Genomic DNA, 12,890 nt, shown 5'->3' with positions numbered 1-12,890 from the left:
TGCCATTTTTTTCCCCAATCATTTTGTTAGTCATTTTTAATGATCTGAAGACAGTAATTCCATTAGGATATCTACTTTTGTCAAAAGCAAAGAATTAGAGGCTTCCTGATTTGCACAAGGATTTCTTACAGGTTTTTACCAAGTTATTACCACTTTCTCTGAAGTTTATACCAAAGAGTCCGTTCAAGACATATCAAATAACTTGATGATGCTGGTTAGTCATTCCTTTAGGTTACCTTGTTCAATGTAATACACTTAGAAAGGGTAGAGAAAATAGACATATTTTGGATTTCAATGTATCTTATCAGTACATTTTTTAGAAAAAAAGTCCCTTTTTAAATTCAAATAAATGTTGATATATACCTTACTTTGACAATAGCCTGCCTCTGAATGCCTATTCTTAGGTAGATGATACATAAGTAGGTAGATAGATAGATGGATAGACAGATAGATAGATAGATAGATAGATAGATAGATAGATAGATAGATAGATAGATATTGATTAAAGAGAGATAGATAGGTAGATCTGGCATAAGCCTTGCCATAAGTTTATTGTCTGTGAGACAAGGAATCACTACACAGTCCCTATACTTTTTGCTTTGCTTTAATGGCACTGTCCTAAGGGGTGTCCTAAGGGGTGATGAATTTCTTAAACATAATCAGAGATGAAATTAGTTAATTTTAATGAAAGTGTAATTCTAGCAGCCACAGTCTATGTATATCTGATTTATTATATCTTACCATATACCAAAATACTCCTTTTTAAAATAGCAGTGTGCCCTTTTATCTTCATAAATTAATGACAAAAAAACAGTTGGCTCTTTTTTTATACAATTCTTTTTATCAAACTATTACTGATACACACTCTTATGAAGGTTTCACATGAAAAACAATATGGTTACTACATTCACCCATATTATCAATTCCCCCCCACTCCCATACCGCATTGCAGTCACTGTCCATCAGTGTAGTAAGATGCCACAGAGTCTCTACTTGTCTTCTCTGTGTTACAGTCTTCCCCATGATCCCCCCACACCATGTGTACTAATCATAATACCCTGCAATCTCTCTCCATCACCACCTGCCCTTCCCCACCTCTCCCCTTTGGTAACCATTAGTCGTCTTGCAGTTTGTGAGTCTGCTGCTGTTTTGTTCCTTCAGTTATGCTTTGTTGTTATACTCCACAAATTAGGGAAATAATTTGGTACTTGTCTTTCTCTGCCTGGTTTATTTCACTGAGCATAATACCCTCCAGTTCCATCCATCTTTTTGGAAATGGTAGGATTTTGTTTCTTTCTTATGGCTTGAATAGTATTCCATTGTGTATATGTACCACATCTTGTTTATCAATTCATTTACTGACGGACACTTAGGTTGCTTCCATTTCTTGACTATTGTAAATAGTGCTGCAATAAACATAGGGGTGCATATGTCTTTTTTAATCTGAGAACTTGTATTCTTTGGGTAAATTCCTAGAAGTGGAATTCCTGAGTCAAAATGGTATTTCTGTTTTTAGTTTTTTGAGGAACCTCCATACTGCTTTCCACAATGGTTAAACTATTTTACATTCCCACCAGCAGTGTAGGAGGGTTCCCCTTTCTCCGCATCCTTGCCAGCATTTGCTGTTCTAGTCTTTTCGATGCTGGTCATCCTAACTGGTGTGAGGTGATATCGCATTGTGGTTTTAATTTGCATTCCCCTGATAATTAGCATTGTAGAGCATCTCTTCATGTGCCTGTTGGCCAACTGAATCTCTTCTTTGGAGAAGTGTCTGTTCAGATCCTCCACCCATTTTTTAATCAGGTTATTTGCTTTTTGGGTGTTGAGGTGTGTGAGTTCTTTCTATTTGGATGTTAACCCTTTATTAGATACGTCGTTTACAAATATATTCTCCCATTCTGTAGGATGCCTTTTTCTTCTGCTGATGGTGTCCTTTGCTGTACAGAAGCTTTTAGCTTGATGTAGTCCCATGTGTTCATTTTTTTGCTTTTGTTTTCCTTGCCTGAAGAGATGCTTTCAGGAAAAAGTTGCTCATGTTTATATTCAGGAGATTTTTGACTATGTTTTCTTCTCAGAGTTTTATGGTTTCATGACTTACATACAGGTCTTTGATCCATTTCGAGTTTACTTTTGTGCTGGGGTTAGGCAGTAATCCCATTTCATTCTCTTGCATATAGCTGTCCAATTTTGTCAATACCAGTTGTTGAAGAGGCTGTTATTTCCCCATTGTATGTCCACGACTCCTTTATCATATATTAATTGACCATATATGCTTGGGTGTATATCAGGGTTCTCTAGTTTGTTCTGTTGGCTTATGGGTCTGTTCTTGTGCCAGTAACAAACTGTCTTGATTACTGTGGCTTTGTAGTAGAACTTGAAGTCAGGGAGCGTAATTCCCCCTGCTTTATTTTACCTTCTCAGGATTGCTTTGGCTATTCGGGGTCTTTTGTGGTTCTATATGAATTTTAGTACTATTTGCTCTATATTGTTGGAGAATGCTATTGGTATTTTGATAGGGATTGCATTGAATCTGTAGATTGCTTTAGGCAGGTTGGCCATTTTGACAATATTAATTCTTCCTATCCATGAGCACGGGATGTGTTTCCACTTATTGGTATGTTTAATTTCTCTCAAGTGTCTTGTAGTTTTCAGGGCATAGATCTTACCTTGGTTAGGTTTATTTCTAGGTATTTTATTCTTTTTGATGCATTTGTGAATGGAATTATTTTTTTGATTTCCCTTTCTGCTAGTTCATTGTTAGTATATAGGAATGCAACAGATTTCTGTGTATTAATTTTGTATCTTGCAACTTTGCTGAATTCAGATATTAGATCTAGTAGTTTTGGAGTGGATTCTTTGGATCTTTTTATGTAAAATATCATATGTCATCTGCAAACAGTGACAGTTTAACTTCTTCTTTACCAATCTGGATGCCTTTTATTTATTTGAATTGTCAGTCGGCTCTCCTTTTAAGTTTTTCTTTGTTTTGTACCCCTGATGTTTCACCCCCACTGGGCAGTGAATGCACTATAGGAATATTTGCAATGTGTGGAAGGTAGACATTACTTCTCTAAAGGGCAATTGTGAAAAGGGTGGCTGGAAAAGAGAATTGATATGATACTTCCTTTACTCCAAGGAACATGTGTAGATTAATTTTAAGACCACTGCTTTATACAGGATCTCTCGTGATCATTAGCAAAATTAGTGTATTTCTACTTCTTCATTCTTCAGATTCCTTACATCATATGACTAGCTGATTGTACCTTTAACCTTATTTATACCAATTACTTGATTTTTCAGAATCAAATTGTACATTGGAATTTAGATACAAAAGGAATTCAGCACATTTAACTATGCCTCCTATTTTTCTCTCCCCACCTTTCCTTCTAACTTTTAAAACCTATTATTTGTTGTCAGGGTCATAAGGTTTATAATCTGTACCGTTCTTTTTCCCCAGTTTTTAAAATGTTTTGTTCCACTTTTTAAAATTCATTTTATTTCATTAAATGAATTTACTGTTTGCTGCCCATTCTTTTACTTGCTTTATCTATTAATTCGCTGAAATTTGTCCATTAACTTTTCTAGGAATATCTTCTAGGAGCCATGTTATATTCCCTCAGTTCTTAAATGTTATATGCTTGTATATTGGGCCTGTATATGTGTTTTAATACTTCAAATAACAGTTTAGGCATAAGATTTTAGGATCATGCTTTTCTTACTTAAGGATATTTTGGTTATTAACCCTGTGTTTATTGTTTTTGTGAAAAGTTTGGCTACTCTATTTCTCATCTCTTCCACCATACATAGTTGTTTAAGAGGTTGGCATGTTTTTGAAAGAAATGCATTATTTTCTCAATGTACTATATCCACTCCCCCTTTGAGAAAATAAGCCTCCCCTTTCTTTAAATGGAAAGAAAGCCTTAAACAAGATTTTTCAAACTGCATTCCCATGCTGCCTGAATGGATAATCTATTGCCATTACCCATGGGAATTTAAGATGTTTGCCTTTACTTCTATGTAAGTATAGACTGCATTATTTGCCTTGTCTCAGCATAAACTGTTATGAACATTTCTAAAATAGGCCTGTTTCTCATTCACTCAAGTACTTTGGGGCAGGCAACCCCTTTCATACTAATCTGCTTAACTACCTTTTGGCACTTGGGTACCAGCATCATTTTTTCTATCTGAGCCCTCAGGTCATTTGAGCCCTAATTTAGGATAGTTGACACTTGAACAACATGGGTTTGAACTGCATGGATCCGCTTGTGGATATTTTTCAGTAAATATATTGAAAAATGTTGGGGGTATTTGTGCCAATCTGAAAAAACTTAAAAAAAATCTAGCTTTATTGTAAGAATACAGTATATAGTATTTATGCAATATATGTTAATTGACTGTTACCAGTAAGGCTTCCAGTCAACAGTAGGCTTATAAGTAGATAAGTTTTTGGAGTCAGAAGTTACACTCAGATTTTCTACTGTGCTGTGGGTTGTTGCCCCAACTGCTGTTGTACAAGGGTCTGCTGTATTTCCCGGACTGTATGCCTCATGGAATGAATTCCCTGCTTTTATGCTTTTTTTGTTTAGTGGGTTCACAACCAGAACTAGTTATCTTCAGATTGCCCTTTTGATCTTAATACATGGGTCCAAAAGGTATTTATATTATAAATCTTTAGTTACATTCTCAGAACTTCTTGTCTCTTAGCTCCATGAAATCATTGGATATTATTCCTTCACTTGTTTTGATCTTGTGGGTAGGAGAGCGAATGGAGGGTTTTGGTGAATTTTTAGGGGGACATAGAGTGTTTTGTGTGCCTTGTAGAACCTCATCTACCTCAAATACCAGAGAGCCCTGGTGGTGCTCGAACTCTGAAAAGTCAGGAAAGTACTACCTGATGAGCAGATGTGGAATGCTTTTCCCTTTTGCTATTTTGTTGTGAGGCAAGGGAATTCTTAAGCTAGAAAATTGTTTTTCTCAAAGGTCATTTATGGCACTGAAATATCAAGAGGCACGGTAAAGGGTGATTTTTTTCCCGATATTCCTCTGCTTCTAAATTCTCTGTAGAGTCAGCAGTTTTCTAAGGGTTCTGAGCATCATATGTCATATCCAGTTTATGGTGGCTGTAGCAAGACAATAGTGGAAGTGTGTAAGATTCAGCATAACTTACTGTAGCGTCTTGACTGCTGCATAGCACTGTTACCTGAAAGTGGTTCCATGTTCACATGTGTTTGGACTTCTCCATGATCACCTGCACTAGTCTTTCATTCAGAAAATAAAGTTGCACATGGAAGACTTATATAACCTGAAGAAGAGTAAGGCATTTCCGTTAACCTTTGAGAGGCTAAGTCAGTTTATATCACAACACTTAGTAAGTAGTGAGTGTTGGCAAAAGAGGGAGCAAGAAAAAGGTGTTCTGCTACAACAATAGGGATTAGAGTATCAGCCATCAGCCAGCTAGTGTCCGCTAAAGGCTCAGTAGTTCACCTCATCTTAGAAGAAGCCAACATACTTTCTGGAAGAAGAGATCCACAGTCCTATACCCAGATGCCCAGGATTAAGTTTAGGGAGGGAGGGAGAGTTCCTTGTGGAACTGAGAAGTTTTAAGGAGTAAGGCATAAGTTAGCAATGACGTTGGAAAGATGTTGGAATGACGTTGGACCCCATGACACTGCCACTTGTCTGTGATTAGAGTCCACAACACCTTCTTCCTAGGGGAAGAAAAAAAGATACCTTAATCCAAGCTGACCAGAACCAAGTGGGAACTTTCAAGGGGGTCTCTCATAACTTGTGGTGTTCACAGCTGCCTTCTGTGAGGGACCATCCCCAGAAGTGCTGCCATGCCTGCTGCAGGCTCTTGGACAGGAAAGTGGTCTTGGTCAGGATTTGCTTTCCTTTGAAGAATGGATATATAGTGTTTTCTTTGCTACTATGAAGATACAGCACGGACCAGGTTTTTGGACCTGTTCAGGGGCCAACTCTTCAAGTAGAAGGAAGGGTCTCTTGGGAGTATGGTAGGTTGTTTTCCTGTCTAGTCTTCTTTACAACCTACTGAAAGGGAAGGGAGCCAGGGACTGCCCCAAGGAGTGGGTGGCAGAGTAAGCAAGGTCAAGAGAATTGGCTACAGTTCTAGGGCTTTGGCAAACCCCAGGATGATTTTATTTGCTCTCTTGATGTTTGCACATTTGTGTCCCACTGCATTCAACTTGCCAGTTTTTCATTCTTTGCATATGGTTTATATTTTTAAAATTTCCTTTTTAAATGAAAATGCTCTGATTTTTGTGTATTTTACTGTGAAATACTCATTCCTACTGTGTGTTCTCAGGGATATGTCAGTTAGCAGCAGCTCCAGGACTGCACAGCAGGGATTGTTTTATTTGTTAGTTGCTTTAGCAGCATAGAAAAACAATTATTTGTAGTATGTGACCCATTAAGCTACCACATTTTCCCAATCATAACAGACTTCTTTGCTGCAGTGTCCTCTGGTGTTACTGGTCCATGTTTTGAAATAGTGTAAGTGAGAAATTTAAAAAGACCCAGGTCAGCTAGAAGGTCATGTACTGACTGGGTTTCACTTCTCCATATATCAATTTTTCATCATCTGTAAAACCTAAGAATCTCAATTGATGAATCTTCCTCTCTGTATCTCTGTGTGTTTTAAGAGTCAAGTAAGTTTAGGTTTTTAATAATAAACCAGTTTTACCTCATGTTTTCTTGGAGGTATGTGTATGTGCTTGAGAAATGCCATTCTTTAATCCTGCAAAATTCCAAACTTTTCCTGCTTGATTTCCAGACAGACCTTTAAGTCAATTCTTACTTATTGTGTTAATAAGGCCAGTTTTCTGCCCTCTGCTAAAGTTGTACTTGTGATGACATAGTAGTACCCAACAGAGAAAGGGCAGACTCATCTCATTGACGATTGTCTATATGGTGAAAAAGGACAAATACAGCCTGGAGACTGGTCTAATTCTGATTTCCTGTCTCCCTCAAACACCTCTTTAATTTTGTTGTTTTTAAAACATGTCTAGTTCTGTAGAACATCATAACTTCCTGGTTTGTTGTTTGCTAGTCTGTGTGTATGTGCGTGCACACTCATGCATGTGGGCAAGCCTGACTGGTCTTCATTTTCTTTTGGTGTTTTATTTTTTACAAACAGCCAAGTCATCTCTGACACAGATTCTGAAGCAAGCAGGATAGGAAATGTAAATATGAAGACTGTACAGTGGAGGGCTTTTGCTTTTATCCCTTTGTCTTTCCTTTCTCCTCTTATTTTGCTGTGGAAGGAACATGCTTATTTCTGGAGTAACTTTATCTTTTCTTAATTAAAGTATCATCATTGATAATCTTATGATGGTTTCAGATACACAACAGTGGTTCAGCATTCACCCGTATTATGAAGTCCTCACCCCCTCTAGTGCTGTCACTGCCCATCAACACAGCAAGATGTTACAGAGTCATTAACTGTATCATCTAGGAGTAATTCTTAACTCCAAGAAGGGGGTGGTTATGGGAATTGTGCAATAAATTGGAAACACTTAAGAACTGTCTTTTTACCCCAGATTCTACTAGATTAGGTCTGTTCTTCATTGTAACAGGTTAAACACGCTACTGGATTTGGACAACTAGACCGGTTCCTCTAAATTTACTGAATAGTAGAGTTAGTCTTTGTGGGAACTGAGAGTCTGGGGATGGGCCCCCAAAGTCTATTCTGTTAATCCAAGAAATTTAGGGGTAAGTGCAATTCCATGTTACTGCTGAAAACAAAAGCTTTATGTGGAACTGTGAACTTACATAGACAGAATGAAACTAAGAAAATATGTATGTTGTTTTCCTGATCCTTTTCCCTTTGTTCATGAACTGCAGGAAACATTCCTTTAATGGGTCTTAGTGATCTCTTCATTAGGGTGTATTGATAGTTTCATTATTTTGTCTTTTTCCCCTTTCTTTCACCTAGTAACCGTCTCCATCTTCTACTTTTTCTTCTGCAGGAATAAAAAAACTATAAATGAAAAAAGATTTTTAAACACTGATAGCAACCAAAAAAAGAAGTAACTGTTAGAACAGTTCCAGGATTCAATTCTGTTTTGTACATGCTACCAGTATTGTCTTAGTAATTTGTTTTTTTCCATTCTATAAAAATTAGATTAATAATATTCACCTTGCAGAGTTGTTTACCATGCTACAGGTGTATTGCCTGTATTAAATTACTTTGGTACAAGTGTTAAGACAATTCAAACTACGTATGACATTGCTTCCTTACCTTTAAGTCATGGTGCATAGAAAAAATGAGATGATAGTATTTACAAATCACAATGTAGTAAATTGAAGATGCTCCTTTGGTCAGAAGTTAGTGTTCCAAAGGATCAGTTTATCCCAGGTCCTACCTACTGAACTACTTGAGGAAACAATATAATTTACCTGTAACCCATCCACAACATACTGGTTGGGACATTCTGGATAGATGTTGCATGTGAATTGCATCAGGAATCTGTTACAGAAAAAAATTTTCAGTTCTGTTTTTGCTCTGTGTTGGCCTTGTTATTGGGCTATCACCAGTTGGTGATAAAGATGGCCACCTGTGCTAGACTTTCCTCATTCTCACAGTTGTCAATCTAATCAATAAAAATCAATTGCCTTTCTGCTGTTAAAACCATCATAGTTCCCATCAGGTTTCTGACTGGCCCAGCTTGGGTTACATGCATATTCCCAGACGCATCAGTATTAACCAGATGGATGGAATTCTTTGGCCAGCACTTAGTGGCGTGTGTATTGCTATGGATAGGTAGGTTGTATGAAAGTGAGGCGTGATGGTAGGAAAGATTCACCCTATCTGAACCAATGGAATGGATTTGCCATTCCAAGAAGAAGAAAAAAAAGATTGCTTTCTAGACGATGGGAGAAAGTGAAACGTGATGAGTTTACTACTGTCATATTCCACTGTAGTAGCTGATGGTTCTGAAAACGTGGATTTCAATTTAGGAGTATGTGGTATTAGAAGTGAGTTCTTGTTTTGATAAAAATGGATCTCATTCACCTTATTTTAAAACTGTATTTCCCAATATAGTATTTTAATAATAAACACACATAATGTAAGTCAACTTGGTGAAACTACTCAAAGGTGAAACTTCCTCACTCAGATTCAACTAGACCTGTGTCGTCCAATGTGGTAGCTACTACATGTGGCCATTTAAATTTAAGTAAATAATATTGAAAATAAAGTTGCTCAGTTGCAAAAGCTACCTTTTGAAGTGCTCAGTGGGCACATGTGGCTAGTGGTTACCATACTGGCTAAGACAGATGATACATTTCCGTCACAGAAAGCTGTAAGCACTCACTGTTGGTCAAGACTGTTAGACCTTTTTTTTTCTCTTATAGCATACTTTGTCCTATCCTGTTTATCTAACAGGTGTGTTTGTTTTCTTCTAGAGCAACCCATATGGAATTTTCTGCCCACATTTTTCTTTTGCTTCTAGGATGTTATGTCAGTGCATTTCCTTGAATCTTTTAATGTAATTACTGAAGAAATCCAGAAGAATCTTATGGGGAGGGAAGGACAAAGAGTTACTCTGAACCTAACCTAATTCTTCCACGTTAAGGCTGTCATTTTTTCCTCCATTCTGCTTAACTCTGTCTGCCTTCTCTTACAAGTATGGAAAAGAAATACGTTTGTACATAATACCATTTTTCAGATCTAAGCAGCCACAACAAGAATTGGATATATGGAGTAGCATCATTTTACCTTCTCACAAAAAAGATTGCCTTCGATCTAAATACTTTTTTTCCTATTGCACTTAATTTTTTAAAGGTTACTTGGAAAGCTTCCAGACGTTTGACAAAAATTGGAACCTGAAACCAGTTGAGACAATGCCTTCTAGAGTTCATTCTATGCCCTGCAATATGACTTTTAGGCTCAGCTCACACATTCCCTGTTTTGTCTCCCAGTTAGCAGCTTGTTCTAGCCTAGACATATGAGTACTGAAAACAAAATTTTATGAGACTATTTCCACTCCCCTAGGTCTCAAATATTATAGTCTTAAATTAAATACTGTGAATATCTGTAGCTTGACCTTTTTTTCCTGTTTCTAGGACTATCCTGTTAAGTGTAATCTCATTGCTTAATGAGCCCAACACCTTCTCCCCAGCCAATGTGGATGCTTCTGTTATGTTCAGGAAATGGCGGGACAGTAAAGGAAAAGACAAAGAATATGCTGAAATCATTAGGTAAGGTGCTTTGTTTTGTCTTCCATTTGGTCACTTCAAGTCTTAACACAGAAGCAAAGTCTATCCTAGAACCAAGGATTTAAAGTGTTTGAACTTAACTACATATCCCATTTCTCTCAAGTAGATTTATTGTTTGGGAGGAGGTTTCTGCCAGAGCCTCGTGAGTTTGGCTTTTGAGAGCACACAGAAGATACTGCTGTAGCAGAACTGATTGCCTGGGAACCAGAACTTAGATTCTGAACTAGTCACATTTGCAGACTTTCCCTCCTAATGACTAGGGACACAGTTCTGGACTTTCTTAAGTGTACACTTGAGTGTACTCCAGACATTCCTGATATTTTTGTTTTCAAAATTTTTATTAATGAATCCCTACAGTTTACTGGCCTTTCTGACCACAGCAGCAGGTATCTTTGGGGTATGGTCATCATACTCAGTGTCAAGTATCTGGTTCCCCAGAGCTTAGAAACCTCTTCTTAGCAGATTTTGGACCTTTTATCACTTAACGTTTGGGGTCTTTAGTTTTAGTGTACAAGGGAAAAAAGTAAAACACATTAGGCTCAGCCATTCATTTCTAGATCATGAGTAGGATGTAAGGTTTTTATAACAGCACCAAAGAATTGGTACTTGAATGGCAATATTCACTGCCCCTTAATATCAGTACATTTTTGTATTCTTAAAATAGAGTTCCAAGGACAGTTTCATAAGCACTAAAATCTATACAAATAGAAAATATAATGCAGAGAAATGCTTGTCATCTGACGACCGAATATAGATCAGCAGTTCTCAAAGTTTTCTATCCATGGAATCCACTTTTAGACTCGTCTCTAATCTGTAGTCACTTAATGAGATTACAGGGATAGAATCGGGACATCTGTATTTTGCTTTTTTAACCAGGCCATCTAGGTGACTGGTGAGTACTACAGAGTTTAGAAGGAGTGGGAAATTTATAGGAGTGGACTGAGGTTTGGAAGATGGGAATGCTTCATAAAATAGGACTGCAGTCTGTTTTCCTACCAAGGAAAGGTAATACTTTGGAAGTTAGAGTGAATGCAGGGGTATTCCTAAGGGTTTATCTCATTTAATTCTTTCAACAATTACTTATCAGCTATGGGTTAGGTATTCTGATAGGTCATTATAGTCTTTCTTTCTCCTCAGAGAGCTCACACTACTTAACAAGCAGTTGTAAAGAAATGACCATGTACTATAATAAGTACGACTACAGAATCATAAATAAGAATGGAGAGACGGGGGAATATATATAATGCCTAAGAGACAGTATACCTCATAACCAAGTATTTTTCAGATATTTTTGTTTTCAGAATTTTCTCAGGAAAAGCCTTCTCAGGAATAAAGAAACATGTTTGCTAAAATACAGGTGTATAACAGCATGGCATGTCAAGAGAATTTTAAGTAGTTGTACATTTTAATGTAAATTCTGACTTGGGAAATTAAGAGAAACACCAGGTCTTAAAAGACATTGAAAGCAAGGTAAGGCATTTGGCCCTTAATCTTAGGGGCGATGGGATGTCACTTAAGGACTTGGGTCAGGGAAGGGATAATTGTTTCAGTTCTGAGGCTGAGATGAAGACTAAACTGAGGCAGTAGAAAATAATAGAAAGCACATTTGAAAACATTTATATTAGAACCAATACTTTTTCTTTTGAAAAGAAAAACAGGAGAAACTAGCCACAAAGATAGAAAATGACAAATGCAGATTTGCTGAGTTAGGGTTTCTGTGGAACATCAGGATGGAGACCTCCAAAAGGTTTTTATTAGGGTGTATAACTCAGAAAAGGTATGGGCTGGAGCCTGATTGTTTGAGGGCTGTCAGCATGAAGTGAATGGTGGCAAGAAGCATGGGAACGGGTAAGGTGGCCCCAGGAGAGCACGAGGACTGAGACTCATGTCTGGAAGCCTCAGCAACAGCGAAAGGTGAGACTTCGCATAGTGAGGCAGGCAGCAAGCGTGACCAAGAGGTCTACCTGAAGAAGAGGTAGAAGGAAGATAGGGAGGAGGGGAGGGTGGTGGTTTGATGTTATAGATTTAGTTTCTCCAATCCCTTGATGGCTCCAAGTTTCCTTCTAGTTTATCCAGTCAGTATTTTGTTGCACAGCTCAATGTGCCAGACTTTTCTAGATACTAGGGGGAAATAGAAGTGACTCAAGACAGACAAGGTCTGTGCTCCCATGAAGATCACATTCTGGTTAGGAGCAGCGATCGGGGAGGACTAAAGAGAAATGAACGAATGAGGAAAATCATTTAAAAAACTACTAGATAAGTAGGACAATGTGAAGGAGTAACTGGATGGCTTCTCTAAACTGGGTCATCAGAGCAGTCCTCCTCTAAGGGGGTGCTGTTTAAGTTGAAATCTGAGTGACAAGCAGCAGCCAACCACATACAGATTAGAAAAGCAACTGCTTCAACACAAAAAAATAAAGTAGGTGTAGTCAAGGTTCTAAAACCACCACGATGGCTTGGATATTTTAGAATTTGAGAAAGTAATGGTTGATGTGGATGAAGTGGTGCAGGTGGGTCACCCAGGACTTTGGAATTCAGTGTAAGACGTTTGGATCTTACTGTAAGGGCAAAAAGGAAGATTACTAAACTAAGAAGAGTTACCAGGGCTCCATTATGAGTTTAGCATGAGACAGCAAGGCAAAAAAATCTATCTC

At 37.7% G+C, this 12,890-nt stretch overlaps 1 protein-coding gene across 6 annotated transcripts in view; it reads left to right on the top strand.

The window, feature by feature from the left end:
* The window catches only part of UBE2R2 (ubiquitin conjugating enzyme E2 R2), a 94,089-nt gene that overhangs the window by 77,744 nt on the left and 3,455 nt on the right, over positions 1-12,890 (top strand). For all 6 annotated transcript variants that reach the window (XM_037009837.2, XM_037009835.2, XM_037009839.2 and 3 more), the window contains one exon: positions 10,084-10,218. In XM_037009837.2, the coding sequence (XP_036865732.1) occupies positions 10,084-10,218 (135 nt within the window). The remainder of the gene's footprint in view (positions 1-10,083; positions 10,219-12,890) is intronic.

This window comes from Manis javanica, chromosome 2 (genome assembly GCF_040802235.1).
Source record: "Manis javanica isolate MJ-LG chromosome 2, MJ_LKY, whole genome shotgun sequence".
Lineage (NCBI taxonomy): Eukaryota > Metazoa > Chordata > Mammalia > Pholidota > Manidae > Manis > Manis javanica.
Note: the sequence above shows the minus strand (reverse complement) of the source record. Positions and strands in the feature narration are given on the sequence as shown.